The sequence below is a fragment of the Rattus norvegicus genome, chromosome 15, assembly GCF_036323735.1.
Source record: "Rattus norvegicus strain BN/NHsdMcwi chromosome 15, GRCr8, whole genome shotgun sequence".
NCBI classification, from domain to species: Eukaryota; Metazoa; Chordata; class Mammalia; order Rodentia; family Muridae; genus Rattus; species Rattus norvegicus.
In genome coordinates, this window is record NC_086033.1 from 69,253,605 (window position 1) to 69,271,392 (window position 17,788).

Genomic DNA, 17,788 nt, shown 5'->3' on the forward strand with positions numbered 1-17,788 from the left:
GGCACTAGAAATCTTTTATGGAGCCAGAGTATTTTCTGAATACACATAAGGCATACAACTTCTGGCTTTAAAAAGGCAGCTAACCTTGAACAAGGTCTTTTATTGACATGTAAAGCTTGCTATTTAAGAAAATGTGTTGAGTACTCCGTATTCAGCTCTATTGATATTCTCTACACAGCCACAACACATAAATGCAGTGTCTAATATTCCTGATGTATCTGTGTCTAATACTTGAAATTCAGTACTACATGCCTGAAAAGTGCAGGTAGTCACTAAGCTTTGAATACAATGTTGGCTGAGAGAACAGTCACACTGTATCTAAGAGCTATAAACCATTTTATGACCATTTGGATGTTTAAATAATTAATCATTTTTGTGCCAAACCAAATCTTCTAGGCAGTGGCAACATCAAATTCAAAGCTGTAACCCTGGTGTGCTGACTGAGTTTGGTCAACTTGACATAAACAAGAGTCCTCAAGAAAGAGATATTTTTAACTGGGAAATACTGTCCATGTCCTGTGGGCATGTCTGTGGGTTATTTTCTAAAGTGATGGTTCAGGTAGGAGGGTCCAGCTCCCTGTGGTAGTATCACCCCTGTTCAGGTGATTCTGGGTTATAAGAAAGCAGACTGAGACCACTGAGAAGAAAGCCAATAGGCAGTGTCCCCCCTCCCACCATGGTCTCTACTACAGTTCCTGCACTGGGCTCCTGGATAACTTCCCTCTGAAAAATGTTAACATATAAGCAAAATGAGCCCCTATGTGTCCACATTGGTTTTGGTCAGTATTTTACCAAAGCAAGACAAATTTAACTAGGACACCTGGCATACGGCCAATGGTCTAGAAGGGTTTGGTTGATTCCATTCCCTAGGGCATCAAAATTTCAGACATAAAATTTGACAGAAGTTCATCAAACCTGAAAGAATTTCTATTTGCAAGTTATATGTAATCATCAAGTTTATAAGAAAAGAGGACTCTTTTCAGGCACTCTTAGGTCCTCCTCCATTAACAATGTATAGTTCATGGATAGTGCCTAACATAAAAGTCTTATAAGGAAATGCCTATACGGTTTAATTATATGGCAGCATAGTTATTTCATCAACATGAGAAGCTACATCCAAGAATTCAATTCTGAATGACTACTTCAAATGTCAATCATCAAACCAAGAAACTATCTAAAAGAGATCTAAGTCAGTAAAAAGGGGGCAAAATACTACACCAACAAAAAGCAAATATGGGTAGAGTCAGAAAAATTGCTAGGCTGAAGCAACTGAAGCTGGGGGTACTCTGTAGTTTCTTTTTTTACTTAAAAAAAAAAAAAAAAAAAAAAAAACCAAACCAAACAAAAAACAACTGAGACAGTATCTCTCTGTGTTGCCCTGGTTCCCTGGTTGTCATGGAACACACTATGTACATCTGGCTCTGCCTGCCTCTAGGATCACACAAGGCTACTTAAAATAGTTTTTAATTTATATATATATAAAAATCTCCCACCTTTCCTCTCTCTAATCATTCATTCATTCAAGAAGTATTTCCTGAGCTGGAGAGATGGTCAGTCATTAAAGGATAGGGTCACAACCAAAAATATAAGAAGTATTTCTTGGATTGCTTATAAATCCAGAAATTGTTCACGGTGTACAGTATGAAGAAAGGAAATAAAAGTCCCAGGCTTACTCTGGAAGAATAGCTAATACAACATATATTCAGGTTTAAACACGTGATGGCGTGGCATCTCATAAAGCCAGAAAAGGAAGTGGAGAGGTGGAACACATTTCCAATAACAAACGCTCTAGCTAGTACTCCATGGAGCAAGGCGCTTTCACATGCTCGCAGGACATGAGATCAGCTGCAGTAACAAACACTCGGAAGAGGCAGCGCCCAGCAGCAGCTCCAACCCCAGCCGGCAGAGTGAAGCAGTTACTTACTTTCTTGCAATGTTCTGATGCTTTCTCTTCCCACTCTTCTAGTTTTGCCTGATCTATGCAAACATCTAAAATGAAAGTAACAAAAATTAAATTGAAGCTTTATGCAAACTATTGATGATTTTATGAAGAAAAGAAATCACAGAAAACGTAATCAATAATAAGGGAAGTAAAGTGGAGGAACATAGCACAAAGTTACAAAAAGGCTCCCTAAGGTGTGACGCTGGGTAACTCCTGTTGAACCTTCTGTGAGGGAAGAGGAGACGGTTCACTGGGAAGATACAACACGGAAAGATTTCCATTCCAATGTGGATTTGGAAAGCAGAAATGGCAACACATCATCAACCAAGAAAATAAGCAGCAGTGTGAAACAAAGTTAGGGGAGATGAAGCAACTGGCAAGCATTTCTTTTCCCTACCAGAGTGATCATATAGAAATTCAATGAGAAATCATAACAGATATGTAATCCAGAAGGCGGAACATTAGAGCTTGCATAGGTAAACCAACCGTCCTATAGAATAACGGACATATATGCTTTACCGATGAATAATTAGTAAAGAGTTAACTGGGTTTCCTTTCATCTGACAAATCTAGTCTACGGAACTTTACATTTAGACTACTCATTTAATTGTCACTATGTTCATAGGCACTGGAAATAAAATCAATGCACAACAATAATGGACTAAGTTACTATATACATTCAGCTGTCGAATGCTAGGTATGACAAATTTTTTGCTTATTTATCATAATGTACTTTGTGTTTCTTTTAATAAAACCAATACACTAATGAGTTTAAGGAAACAATAGTATAGTAATAGAGAAAACAAAATATCAGTTCTATTACATAAAAACAACTTATAAATTATATTTTGCACTACTTTGTTGGCTATTTTATTTAAAACTAAATGTTACACAATTTAAGGCATTTTAGGTAATTTCCAACTATAAAAGATTAAAACAAATCTCACCCATCTAGTTCTAATAATTTTACCATATTATTAAAAAATTGACTACCACATCCCTATACATATACAGCCATCCAATTAGACAAGATGGATGAAGCAAAGAAGTGCAGGCCGACAGGAGCCGGATGTAGATCGCTCCTGAGAGACACAGCCAGAATACAGCAAACACAGAGGCGAATGCCAGAAGCAAACCACTGAACTGAGAATAGGACCCCCGTTGAAGGAATCAGAGAAAGAACTGGAAGAGCTTGAAGGGGCTCGAGACCCCTTATGAACAACAATGCCAAGCAACCAGAGCTTCCAGGGATTAAGCCACTACCTAAGGACTATACATGGACTGACCCTGGACTCTGACCTCATAGGTAGCAATGAATATTCTAGTAAGATCACCAGTGGAAGGGGAAGCCCTTGGTCCTGCTAAGACTGAACCCCCAGTGAACGTGATTGTTGGGGGGAGGGCGGCAATGGGGGGAGGATGGGGAGGGGAACACCCATAAAGAAGGGGAGGGGGAGGGATTAGGGGGATGTTTGCCTGGAAACCGGGAAAGGGAATAACACTCGAAATGTAAATAAGAAACACTCAAGTTTAAAAAAAAAAAAATTGACTACCTATAAAAATGGGGAGGTGGATGGTTCTCACTTGCTATGCAATGTCCCTTCATTCTTACTACAAAATGCCAACATACATTAGTTCACCTCCTAGACCTCGGCAACTTCAACTTGAAATCTACAAAAAAAGCAAAAACTTTGCTTCTAAGTGCCACTAAGGAGTTCCTTACTTCCTGACCAACCTCCAATGCCCTTGGCAGAGATCCAGGTTCAAAGGGCTGGCATGTTTTACAAGCCTTTTGGATCACTGATTACTTTTCATTGGGTAGTACGAACATTTAGTAAACGCTGCTGTTTAAGAAGATAATCTGTGGAATTATACATAAATGAAGTTTTGGAAGAGTTGTAACCTTAAGGGCCATGAATGAGGTGGTACCTTAAGAGAATCTTGTTGTCTATGCTAACTCTGCATCAGCCAGCACTGATCATTAGGAATACTGCGGTTTGCTGAGCACTGCGCAGCTTCAAATACTGACATATGTCTATATACATTATTGAACGAATCACATAGGCTAATGCCCTCGATGACCTTGGAAGGAAGGAAATGATTTGGTACTGAGAAGCTACTATCAACCTAACAGCTCACACAAGCATTCAAAACTCAAGTTCTCATGTAAATAGTCTAGACTTCTGTATTTGCAAGAATTTCTGTTGGTCATTTTCTCTGAAATAACGGCGTTATTTCATTTTGTCTCTTAATCTGTGTGCATTGGGAATCTATGGGGGTGGCTCCTGAGTTACAACACTCAACAAAGGACTCAAATAGGGAAGTGAATGACTGTGGTGTATGTGCCAGCGTGTGTACACTGTGTGGTGTATGCGCCTGTATGTGTACACTGTGTGGTGTATGCACCAGCATGTGTACACTGTGTGGTGTATGCGCCAGCGTGTGTACACTGTGTGGTGTATGCGCCTGTATGTGTACACTGTGTGGTGTATGCACCAGCATGTATACACTGTGTGGTGTATGCGCCTGCGTGTGAACACTGTGTGGTGTATGCGCCTGTGTGTACACTGTGTGGTGTATGCGCCTGTATGTGTACACTGTGTGGTGTATGCGCCTGTATGTGTACACTGTGTGGTGTATGCGCCTGTGTGTACACTGTGTGGTGTATGCGCCTGTGTGTGTACACTGTGTGGTGTATGCGCCTGCATGTACACTGTGTGGTGTATGCGCCTGTGTGTACACTGTGTGGTGTATGCGCCTGTGTGTGTACACTGTGTGGTGTATGCGCCTGCGTGTGTACACTGTGTGGTGTATGCGCCTGTGCATGTACACTGTGTGGTGTATGCGCCTGTGTGTACACAGATCCACTTTGTCATAACTCTACTTGCAGATCGAATGCCCGCTTCCTTCCTCTGCAAGCCCCAGGCAAGCATGAGACACACAAATATACATTTGCACAAAACATCCATACACAGGAAAGAAAATTAAATAAATTCTAAAAGTGGGCTACACAGGAGTTTCATTCACACGACAGGAAGAGAGCTGGAGAGATCTGTGTAGGAACAGCTGCTATGAAACCATTATACAAGAGTTTGGGTCCTCAAACTCACATAAAAGCTTCCCATACACGTATGCAATGGCAACAAGCAGGAGAATAAAGACAAAAAAGCTTGCCTAGGCTCGGTGACTGCCAGCTGGCCCCAAAATGCAAGTTCAGGTTTCAGCAAGAACCTACATGCATTTCTCCCTATCCAAAGCAGTGCATACACAAACATATACTCTACACCACAGAGAAATGGCCAAAAACAAAAGGCAAGTTCTGCTTATAAATCAAATAATAATGTCCATTTTCTCAATGTGCTCTGAAATGCACATATCCCATTGTATACCACAGAATTTTAAAAGGGCGTATGAATATTCAATAAATTAATATTAGTCAAAAATTCTCAAATTCCCTGTTCCAGTGTGCTGAAAGAAAAGTATACAATGACTATCACTAGAGTTCGGTGCCAACATTGTGATAACCTATTTTATAAACTATGGTTTGGAATCATCAGTTGTAGATCCCAACACACAACAGTTTGTATGACGTTAACAATATAGCTTTGACATTAGAGAATTCATAATCAAGGGTCAAGAGTTCCCAGGAGATCTCCGGTCAAATGAAGAAAACCAATACCTTACAGCTAACCCATGGGACCAGACTCGAGGTTGTTCTATTTAAACAAAGAAATACTCACCTACAAACTGACTTAAGTCCAAATCTAGTCTTTTTCTGTATGTGAAGTCGGGGTCTATTCCATCTCTATGCAATACAATCTGTGACACGCACTCGTCAATTAACTTGAAGTACTGCTGTCTAAAACCAAAGAGAGCAAATATATACTCAATAAATACACTCAAAGAGCAGAATTTTATATTAAAAGAATATTCTTGATATAAGTCTGACTTCAAATTGAAATTATATTCAGCCCAATTCAAGAGGTGGCATAAAAACAGCATGGGAAACTCATCTTTCTTAGAAAACCATGAGATATTTTTAATGACATGTCAGGAAGTACACTGTCCACTGAGGGTATTTTCTTATAAAATCAATAAAAATGATCTTCATTTTTAAAAAAAGATACACTCTGGATCACCAACCAGGCAGCATAAACCAGCTGAGATGAGGCCTCCAACACATATACAGTAGAGGACTCCTGGGTCTGGATTCAGTCAGAGAAGATGGTCTAATCCTCAAGAGACTGGAAGCCCCCAGAAGGTCTGGTGGGGTGGGTGGGGTGGGGAGATCCTTGTGGAGACCAGGAAGGGGAAAGGTGGTAATGGGATGTGGAACCCTTGGGGGATGGACCAGGAAGAGAATAAAATCTAGCGGGGAGAGGGAGAGGGAGAGGGAGAGGGAGAGGGAGAGGGAGAGGGAGAGGGAGAGGGAGAGGGAGAGGGAGAGGGAGAGGGAGAGGGAGAGGGAGAGGGAGAGGGAGAGAGGAGAGGGAGAGGGACAGGGAGAGGGAGAGGGAGAGGGACAGGGAGAGGGAGAGGGAGAGGGAGAGAGGGAGAGGGACAGGGAGAGGGAGAGAGAGAAGTGGGGGGAGGGAGGGAGTGAGGGAGGGAGGCAGGCAGGCAGGCAAGCAAAGCAAGCTACCTTCAACAACAACAACAACAAAAAAAAAAAAAAAAAAAAAGTGAGACTGCTTAAAGCCACCCTCAGAGTACAGCGAGTACAGCTACTGAATGGCCACCAGGAATTCATCTTCTTAGTGTAAACCAACCCATCAAAAATCTTCTCTAAGAATTTCACTGGAACTTCTTAATATCATGTTATGGAAAGAAATTCAGAATTGACAACTCTAAAGAATATGCAACCAAATTAATAAATATATCTTATTCAAGGAAGACTAGAAAATTTAATATAATATCAGTATACAAAGATCAAAGTTTAACTAAAAACTCCAAAAATAATGAATGTGCTGTCTATACAATTCAATCCATTTGGGAAACAGATGCAGAGACTCAAAGCCAAACAATAGACAGAGCTGGAGGGTGTACTGAAGAGTGGGGGAAGGAGCTGGAAGAGCTGGATGGGGCAGGAACACCACAAGACCATCTACCGACAGACTCAACCAACCTCGGCCCACGGGGCTCACAAAAGCTGGACCACCAACCAATAGCATACATGGCTGGACCTTCGCCCTTGCACAGATGTACCAGACAAGCAGATCATTCCTCAGGTGGGTCCCCTAACATTACAGCACACACAGTCTCTGACTCTATTGCCTGCCTTTGGGTCCATTTAACACAGTCGTACTGCTTTACATGGTCTCAGTGGGATAGGATGCCCTTAGTCCTGCTGTACTGATATACCAGGGTGGGTTGGTAACCTCCTCTTCTCTGCGGAAAAAGGAATGGATGTATGGGGGAGAAGGATTGAGGCAGGGACTGGGAGGAGAGGAAGGAGAGAGCTGTGATCGGGCTGTAAAGTGAATAAATAAATGAAGAAAAAACAATTCAATCTATCTTCATTCCTAACAACTTAGGAATATCTCCTTAACTTAAGGCAATGTAAAGAAAATACAAAAAATAAACAATAAATAATAAATTTTGTGTGCAAAGGCAATTCAAGCAGCAGGGTGGTTTATAATAAGGATCCCTACATCCCCCATCACTTGTGAATCGATTTCCTTTCTTGGTGATTTATAAGCAGCTTTTTATTTTTTCTCCAAACCATATTCTTCATATGTGATGGCCCTTTCAGCTTTCTTCCCAATGAACCATATAGGAGTAGTACTATCTGTGTACTAAAAACTTACACCTAATGAACCATTTATAATGCTGAATAAAATTGCTTCAGCTAAACACAGTAACAATAACCCTGAATTCATGGGGGCTCGAGCATCATTAACCAACCAGAGGTTGACAGAGCCAGCCATGTGATATCAAGAAAGGCAGATGTTTCATGTCATTTTCACATAAATTTAGAGTAGAAACACAACACGGTTATTAACAGGCTACCCTATTGTTTTCAATTTAATCAGTTAGTAGGGTCAGGTAGCATTTATTAGTGCTTAACTATTTAGTCTCCTTTTTTAAACAAAGTTCCAAAATATAGCACATTAAAAAACAAAGCAGGTTGCTGGTCAAGTTGAGAATATTTGCAGGAATGGCAATTTCAATAAAAATGTGATGAGTAAAGTACAGCAACTACAAAAAACGTACAGTTTCATTGTCATTCTTCTGGGTCGTAAGATGAAGTAAATAACATTGAGTTAAACTCTCCAGTATCAGCCATGGGCATGCTATCTAAATAAGGCTGTCCTATAAATCCTGTATGAATTACCTTTGAGAAGACTAACTATCCCCCCCATCATCTACAAATAAAATTTCTGCAAAGCTAAATTGGAATCATAATGATTTTATACTTGAAGACTTAACAGTTGAAACTCATAACTAATAAAAGTAGGAACTGATACGAGGACTCTTTACTGGACACTGTGCCACAAATTCAACTCCAGTTTTCCTTACATAACCGTATTTGATCATTATAGTATAATCTCTTGGGTACTAACTGCATTACCTTATATGTGAAATAAACAAAGAACAATTTGTTAAGCTCAGAGAGCCAAGATACAATCAAGTTTGAAAAGGCATTTGTATCATTTTCTTGATAGATTAAAAATATTAAACACCCAAATATTAATAAGATAGATTCAGACTATTTAAATACTACTAAAAGCAATTGTTAATACTCTGTCTACAACTTATAAAAACAAATCTATCAATAGCATTCTCTGGTGATTATGAAACAACCACAAAATATTACACATGATAATAAATTAATAAGCTGTTAATGGTTTTAACTTTTTTCATTTATTATAGATTACAATTACATAATTTCTCCGTTCCTTTTCATCTGTCCAACCCCTGCAATATAGCCCTTCTTTCTCTCCTTAAAATACATGGTCTTTAATTATTTTACAGGAATGTATGTATATGTAAATATATGTGCACACACAGACACTCATAGAGACAGACAAATATACAGACCCACAAGCAGACTTCTAATTATAACCTGATCATTCTGCATTTTACCTACTAGATCTACAAAACACTCCCCTACCTAAGGTTCAAGGATAATTGTGGAAGATGGAGCTGAAAGACTTTAAGTGCCAGAGGATCAGAAAGAATGCTGGGAAATTATATCTCCCAGTAACATCAGAATTTACACCCAGAAAGTCTCACCAACATGACTGCCTCACTGTGCTCAACGAGAAAGAGCAACAGTAAACATGATTGCAGCTTCATTCATGGGAGAGGGGACAAGAGTGAAATTTCTGGAGTTTAGAAAGCAAGAGTAATAGCATTGTAACCACAGCTAAGTAAATTCATACCTGAAGGAACCAACATAGTCTGCAGATCACTATCATAAAAGGAATAAAAATAACTTGCTTATCTGAATAAAGTATTGGGTGAACGTCACATGTAATAGTTTGATCAGTTAAACATTAGGAAGTATTTTTCCCCTTACCTTATAAAACGATCATTTCGAATGAGCAGAAGATGCTGAAGAATAGAAACAAAATGTCCCTCTGCTCTAGTTTCCTTAACTGTGTCCCATACCACGCTGTAAACATCAGATGCTTCAGTGAGCTGATTAAGGACCATAGAGTTTATTCAAACCCTATACCAAACAGCTAATGTAACACACTGTGTGCTTTACGAAGGCTTGGAAGACTTGTGTGCAAACCACTGTCTAGTAATGGTTCTTTTTAAAGGGCTATCTAGGAATGGAGCATAGAGACACCAGAGATGGCAATTTGACATGAAACTTTCACCCTTCACAATCAATTCTGCTAAAAAAAAAAAAAAAAAAAAAAAATACAGTGAGCGCATAGCCACAGCTGGTTGGGAACACCCACCATGTTCTAATGGTGTCCTGAGCAAAAAAGCAAGTGCATCAGTGAGAAGCCATGGTAGAAAATAGGATTCTGGTGTCTCAGAAACAGTCCAGATACGTGACCACCCAACAGTTTACATGAGGATCTCAAGGTGTTGAATCCATTGTGGAGAAAAGATGGTTTAACAGGTGGAGTTTATCTCAAATCCAATACTACGAAAAAGGAAGGCAACAGCCATATGGACAACAGACTGTACATATAATGTAACAATCCAGTCCAAGGGAATCACTAACTATAATCATTAATTATACCCTTCCTGTCCACAAATACACAGACAAAACAATAAACTTAAGCTACTAAAATAGTGACACTTTTATAATATATACACATTTTATTTCATGTTTATATAGAATGACTAAAATGTTTCATAGCACTTGCTTTTTTGCTCAGGACACCATTAGAACATGGTGGGTGTTCCCAACCAGCTGTGGCTATGCGCTCACTGTATTTTTTTTTTTTTTTAGCAGAATTGATTGTGAAGGGTGAAAGTTCATTATTACAGCTGAAAGAGTAATTTTACATACTATTGACTAGGACTCAGTGAAAAGGATATTCAAATTCAGCTCTGATATCTTCAAAGCGATGGGAGAACTCACTCAAATCTTCTTCTTTGTGCTCATCAAAGACTTTAAGTTGTATATCCAGGCCATCATTCTTAATACCCTTTAAGTTCTATAGAAATTAGATAAAAATTAGCATGGATTATGTTTTCAATATGAGTAAATTGTCAATAACATAAACAATAAACCAACCATTCAAGCCTGACTGGCAGAATTCAAAAACTTATAGTGTTAATACTTAAATCTCATCATCTATATTTCAAAACTAGATTTTTATACTCAAGTCTTTTCCCGCAGATAAATTATTCTTGAGAGTAATTTATCTAAATTTCCCCCACTCAAGTACACTTCTAATTTAAATATTAATGAGGAGACTGCAGGGCACTTACTGGCAATATCTCTTTCAATCCACAACGCATAAATTCATTTCTGAGGTGAAGCCTGAAGTCCAAATCATCAGGAGATGTAACAAGGGCATTTATGAGCTGCATACAAGCTACCTACAACAGATTACACGGGAGACACAGAGAGGGCTTACAGCATTGAAAACAAAAGGAGCAAAAGGAAGGAAATCTAGCTTCCTTCCAATAATTAACAAATATCTCATACAGGAAAGCCTAACAAGGTAAATAAGTAAAATATTGTATATTCAGACATGCATACATATATAAAAAAACATATAGTTTCAACTAAATTCTCATTTATTGCAGGATGACATGCAGAAAACCACTTTTCTCTTCACAGAAACTTCATGTATAGCTGAAATTCTTGCCTAATACCATTCTAAGCACATACATACAAACAAAGACTGGTATGAGAGAGTTAGAAGGAACAGGGGAATATGTTATAATTATAATCACAAAAATAAAAGAAAGAGAGAAAACAAAAAGATATCTCTCTGGAGAAGTATTCGTTGTTGTTGATAATGTTATTTTTCCATGTCTATACTCTACCCCAAGTCTAGCAACAACTACTGGACTACTGATCAATATGTTTGACCTCATGCTGTTCCCTAAATTGTCTTTTCTCCATTCCTTAAGGCAAGGTTTATGTGAATTTAAAATACTGGTTTTGGATTAAGACACCAACAGGGGTCTCAGTTCCTGCTGGTTGAAAAACATAGTAGCGACTTTTTTATATTTGATATCTAAACACTGAAATCTGACCAACATGCCTCGACTGTCAAAACATAAATTTTTTTTTACGTAGAAATGGGAAATATAGCAAAAAAGCAGAAAAAGAAACCATACTTTAAAAAAAAATAAAAAAACCTTAAACAGTCAACCTTTCCAGTACATATTCACTCAGCTGTGACCAGTTCATGTCAAAAAGTCAGCTTTAAATGTTGTTTCTCCACTCCCTTGCCTTTCTGTACTTGGTACACATAACACTACTTCCCTTCTAAGCATAGAATGTAATTTCCGAAACTCTAAAAGAGGGGGGCAAGGGAGAAAAGATAGAGGAAAAAAAGAGAATGATTTTTGCTAATTTTCCTATACTTGTCTATATTTAGGGAAGCTACATCAGTCTCATTTACCAAAGTTGTAGAAAAATAAAAAATGTAAGAAAGTAGTAAAAGTAAACAAAATTAGTAGAAAATACTGTGTAAGCGGAACAAACAATAGTTAATAGTAGTATGAAATTAAAAACATGAGGCAGGAGAATGACCCAAATCATTTCTGGGAAGGATGCACAAAGACAATTTGCCTGAGAAAGAAAAGTTGGTAGTTAAAGTTTATGCTACATTTATAAAAATCTTTTCCAGTTCTAATAATTGCGTCATAGCTTCCAATTACACTACAATTAATCTAAACCACACAAAATATCTGTAACTATAAATCTATACCAAATCATACTGATTTATATTAAAGAGGAACAACTCAATAATCAAAGGAAAGACCAAAGAGTTTCTTCAGGATACAGAGTTCTGGCATAGTGTCCACACAAACACACAGTACTGTAACACAACATAATTCCATAATGGATTAAATGGCTAGCTGTGGGTACTGGTCCAGAATCTATACTGTGGTGATTTGTAGGAGATTGTCCCCAAGAGTCTCCTATGTTTGAATGCTTGATCCCTAGTTCATGGAACTGCTTAAGAAGGATTAGGAGGTGTAGCCTTGTTAGAGGAGCTGTGTTACTAAGACTGAGATGTGGGGTTTCAAAAGACTCCCTGCTCTGTCTACTGCCTGCAGATCAGTATGCAACGATCTCAGCTCCTACTCCAATGCCATGCATGCTTGTCACCACACTCCCTGGCCTTATGATTATGGACAAACCTCCCAAAACTGTAAGAAAGCCCCAAATTAAATGCTTTCTTCTACAAGTTGTTTTGGTCATGGTGTCTCTTCATACAGGTAAAAGAATAACCAAGACACTGACCATGTGAGTCAGCTCTGAAACACTGAAAAGGTCTCAGGAACTACAGTTGTATACTCAACTAGAAATAAAAAGAAGTTGTATACTCAAATATAAATAAAAAGGTACAAAGAAAACCACAGTGTGTATAAAAAGGCAAAGGTTTACTATATGGGAAGAACAGGAACTAGTATTAAGTGTGAGCAAACTCTACTTAATAGAGACACCAATTCATGAGTCAAGAGGAAGGTCCCTGAAATCCTTAACTTCATTAAAAGGTAGTGACCTAATTACTCATGTCACTCACCTTAACTAAGGAGAGTAAAACAAATTCCAGTGGTAAAAGGCATTCTTCAATAAGATGCATTTACCAAAGTCTATATTCAGAAGATGTAAAATAGGGTCCCCATCAACATTGATTAAACTACAGAAATTGTTTCAAAGGCATGAGAAAACTACTTTCCACTAGAGCTTAAAGGTGAGAAAATGAGTCACTCACAGGATCCTAAAAGCATAATTTAAATAAAGGATCTATCTTTATGCATCAAACTACAGATCTCCTCCATATTGTTGGTTCATAGTTTCTAGCTTAACTGGTGCCTATTCTGTACTTGACACTGTTGTAGATGTTAGACTCAGCTATGACAAAAGGGGCAGGAATTGTTTTTGTACTCCTATATTAGAGTTAGTGTTGCTATGGTGAAATACCATTACCAAAGGCAATATGGGGGAAGAAAGGATTTATTTGGCTTCTAGATCCTGAGTCACAATCCACTGTATAGAGCCAAGGCAAGAACTCAAAGGAGACATGAACCAGCAAGCACAAGCTAATGCAGACAATGAAGGAGTGGAGAATACCAGCTTGCTCCATCTACTTTCTTACTGAAACCAGGACCAGCCTAAGGGAGGCACCCACAAAGGATAGGGGCTATAGGCAATACTACTGGAAAAAGAGTTTCCTATGCAGTACTAGGAAAGTTTTCTATGCAGTGGTTCGTGAAAACCAGTATCTCCAATGGGATCATTTGGATGAAATAGAGAAAAGACGACATTTATGGAATAGTTTTAATCTGTAGATTGTGCAAATCAAAAGCAGAGGGTCACTAGGAAAGTGAAAAGGGATAGAGAGGATCATAAAGTCTAGGAGAATGGAAGTATGATGAATGTGTCAAAATGTAACAAAAACCTGTCCTACAGAAGGACAGAGTGACATAACTGTCAAACACCTACCTTCTCCGTTATACCATGCTCAATCAGAAAGCAGAGCATACAATTCAAACGGACTCAAAAGTAGTCAAATTCATGATACACAGGAAATACTGCTCTTTAATCTTTTAAGCATTCCTACATAAGGACATGTATCTTTAATTGTTACAGAAAAGATTCAATTCTAAAGTTTCAAAAGCAAATACTATAAGCTTACTTGATTATTCTTTCCCCAATTGTGAAAAAGATCTTCTTTCATGAACAAAGGTGTCTTTAACAACACAATTACTACCTGGAGGGCTCAGTGGAGAGCCAAAGTCCCATTCTTGGAGTAACTACAATGGATTTGTTCTAGTGCAGCTACAGCAGGACATACCACAAGGAAGTGAGGCAAATTGAACTTACACTAGCAAGACAACGACCACTACTGTCATGAGCTACAAGCTAAAGGCATTACCAGACACAACAAAATAAATATAATAAACCAGCCAACTCAAAATTACTTAATACAAAGGATGACATCCACCAAGAACAAGGCAAAGAATAAACGGAAATTATTAGAATTAGATAGAGATTAAAAGGACAGAGGGACTGAGCCAACTGCTTACGCAAAGAGGTTCCTGACCTTGAATGTGATGGAATGTTTCTCCAAATACAGATAGATACATACCACCTAAATTCCGTTGGGTACACAATTTACTACAATCTCTCACTCAGCTCAGCACACAATATGAGAAAAAATAAATAACTTATGTATATTTAACCTTTGTCTTTGTCTGAACCTTTCTGCACAAATATGCTTAAGCACAAAATTCAAGGTACATTAACACAATGGATGGTACACAGCCATCCACAAGGCATGTCCAATTTTTCAAAGGTCACAAGAGCAGAGATAACTATGCTGAAGGAATTTAGAAAACAGACTAATGAGAGGGAAAGTGAGCTGTCTTTACAAAGGTCAGCTCGGAGTCAACATGTTCTTTCTTGATATAAGTAGATGTTTTGGTAAACAGACCTGGGGCTAGACCACACTGTGAAAAGAACATGCTCCAGGAGCTCAAACCAGACTGAAAACAAGTACCGGAAAATAATCAAATGAGAATTCAATCAGATCTGTGACTATTCACTAGCTAGGTCTGGAAGACACAGTTTCAACTGTCGTTCATCTTCTCTACCCTACAGCAGAAACCAACTGTCTCTCTGTGCACAATCAAATTTCACATTTATCAAGTTAAGATGAGTAAATGATGCTTATAGATAAAGAAGCTACCTCCAGAATATAAAAAGCTTTAAAGATTTGTTAAATACTACATATGCATTAATTCAGAAACTAAATAGACTATGTAATGTAGATAAACCCCAAAACAGTAATGTGAATCAAAGTAAAGCTCTCTAATCTTATTTATACTCCCAATTGAATGTTCAATAAATGATAGATATGGTTAGAGAACAAGCCAAAACTTGAAAAATGCACATGCCCTACCCACAAATTCAGAAAAATGAATTGCAATACTCAGGGCTAGAATTTGCATGAACAGAAAGATGAAACACAAACTTACACTTTAGAAACATTTACTCCCCTTGAGACATCATTAATTTCTGCCAGGTTCTCCAGTGCATTTTGTAGAAACTACTAGTAATATATTTTTATATCAAGTGGTGGAGAGCTGTAAATAATGGTACATATGCCTCTTAAGGGTAGGACTACATATGCTTCACTTTCTGCAGGTCTGATGAATTCTACGATCTGAGTTATTTTAGAAAAGAACAAGTAAGTAGTCCACAAGAAGACACAATGTCAACCGGTTTTCAGTATAAGTTCATGCATTCAATTTTTATAATGACAGAGGCAGTTAAATAAAAGGAGCTAAGCATGTTTTAAGTGAGGAAGCTCAGAAACTAAAGCTACAGATTCACAACAATGAGTCAAAGACACTAACTCTGCATCCCTCAGAAATGTTTCCAATCTCTCCCCTTACCCAGACCAAACAATTCTTCCCTCATAATTCAGAAACTTGGAACAGTATGTCTGTTTGTTTGGTTTTTTTTTTTTTTTATTGAGTAACTAATGTAGAGGAAGTTGACTTGTACCACATAAGCCTAAGTAGTGAGGTCTTCATTCTATTTGAATTGACTCTAGAGTACAATAAATACATTAAAGAACTCTAAAAATATTGAGAATGAAGGCAAAGGAAGGGAAAAGGTGGCATTGCTTGGATCAGTAGTTTGTTTTCTATTACAAGACAATTCCCGGGAGGCATTCTCAATTCTGCATAATTTACAGTAGAGGCACTGGCATGCTTTATTCTATACAACTCTTACCTCAAAGTGCCTTAGAGAGCAGAGACAATGTCTTCTCCCAGGTCAAAGGACAAGTAAGGCCCTGAGATTCAGTGTCCCCTTTTGTCAATGCTTACAGCTAGCTCATGTGAAAAGACTACAGTTCTATAATCTCAATGGCCCTCTCTTAGAGCTAAACCTGCCATCATCACCAAAACGTTTCTCCCATTTGTAAAAGGGAACTCCTTCAAATCTCATTTAAAGCAAGTTCCCACACCTTAGATCCCTACCATACACCACACCACACATGTGTGCTTGAGATGGGTAATCACATAGACAACAATTATACACTGGACTGTCTTCATAGATGCTCCAGGAACTGGCATTGGAAGGTCCTTACACAGTGGTATCTCCGTACAACCCTTTTCATTTAAGGCCCCAATGAGAGGTCTTAAGGACAATGAAACTTTGTAAGTACCAGGATACATTCACAACTAAATATACTAGGTGGGAAGCAAACATTAATTGAATGGCACATTATATGTAATCATAAGAGATACTGAAATATTTATGGAGGCCTCAGGAAACTCTGGAAAAAGTCTGGCTACCTTAGCTATACTGAGAAGCTTCCTAGAAGGAAAAGTGATTCACCGAGTATATCACATAATCCTTACTATAGACAACAAACAGCCAATTGAAGCTGAAGTGGTCAGTGACATTAACCACGGACAACATTCTGGTCAGCTTCAACTCTGTCCCGGAATAATATGAAGACTGTATGAAATTTGTTTCCTCAAACACCGTCTGCAAATGGATATATAGAGAGAGCTCATGCCATGCAATCTGTTATGAAGTCTATTGTGGGCTGAGGAGACGATTCAATGAATAAAGCCCTTCCCATACAAGCATAAAGGCTAGAGGTCAGATGCCCAGCATCTAGCACCTTACAATCCCAGCTCTAAGGAGACAGAGATAAGGAACCCCTGAGTAACCTGGCCAGCAGACTAGAGGGAATGAATAACCTAGAAAGGCCCTACCTTAACAAAGAGGAGAGTGTTAGATTTTGGATGTAGAATATAGATACCAAGGGCAGGAAAGAAAACAGTGTCTAATCTCCATCAATGCAGTTTATCAGAGCACAGAGAGTGAGGGGCACTGTCTTTCCTACAGGCATTGAGGGGCTGTGGGGAGGGAGGGGAATATTTGTAATTCACATAGAGGCTTGGAAATTGGAAAGTTGATCAACTGTGGAGGGCTAGGTTAGAGTCTGGGTCTCTTCTTCCTGGAACTGTTTACTTGAGTAAGAAAGGCTATCTGATGAAACAGGTTGCCTCAGCAACAGTCCTCTTTGGATTGCAGCCTAATGACAAAGATTGAGCAAGCTCGGCTGTAATTTCATAGGAATCAAATCTTCACAACCAAGGTACTCTATCTACTAGAAAGAGATTAAGAAAGATACTATATCAAACTTCAGGTGTCCACAAGTA

The 17,788-nt window shown here is 38.5% G+C and overlaps 1 protein-coding gene across 6 annotated transcripts in view; it reads right to left on the bottom strand.

The window, feature by feature from the left end:
* The window catches only part of Diaph3 (diaphanous-related formin 3), a 469,632-nt gene that overhangs the window by 301,613 nt on the left and 150,231 nt on the right, over positions 1-17,788 (bottom strand). For 5 of the 6 annotated variants that reach the window (XM_063274163.1, XM_063274159.1, XM_063274162.1 and 2 more), the window contains 5 exons: positions 10,844-10,950; positions 10,448-10,566; positions 9,465-9,581; positions 5,683-5,801; positions 1,925-1,989 (listed from right to left, as the gene is read on the bottom strand). In XM_063274163.1, coding sequence (XP_063130233.1) covers positions 1,925-1,989; positions 5,683-5,801; positions 9,465-9,581; positions 10,448-10,566; positions 10,844-10,950 — 527 coding nt within the window. Of the gene's footprint in view, positions 1-1,924; positions 1,990-5,682; positions 5,802-9,464; positions 9,582-10,447; positions 10,567-10,843; positions 10,955-17,788 lie in introns of all 6 variants that reach the window. The other variant, NM_001305172.1, reaches the window with a different exon arrangement.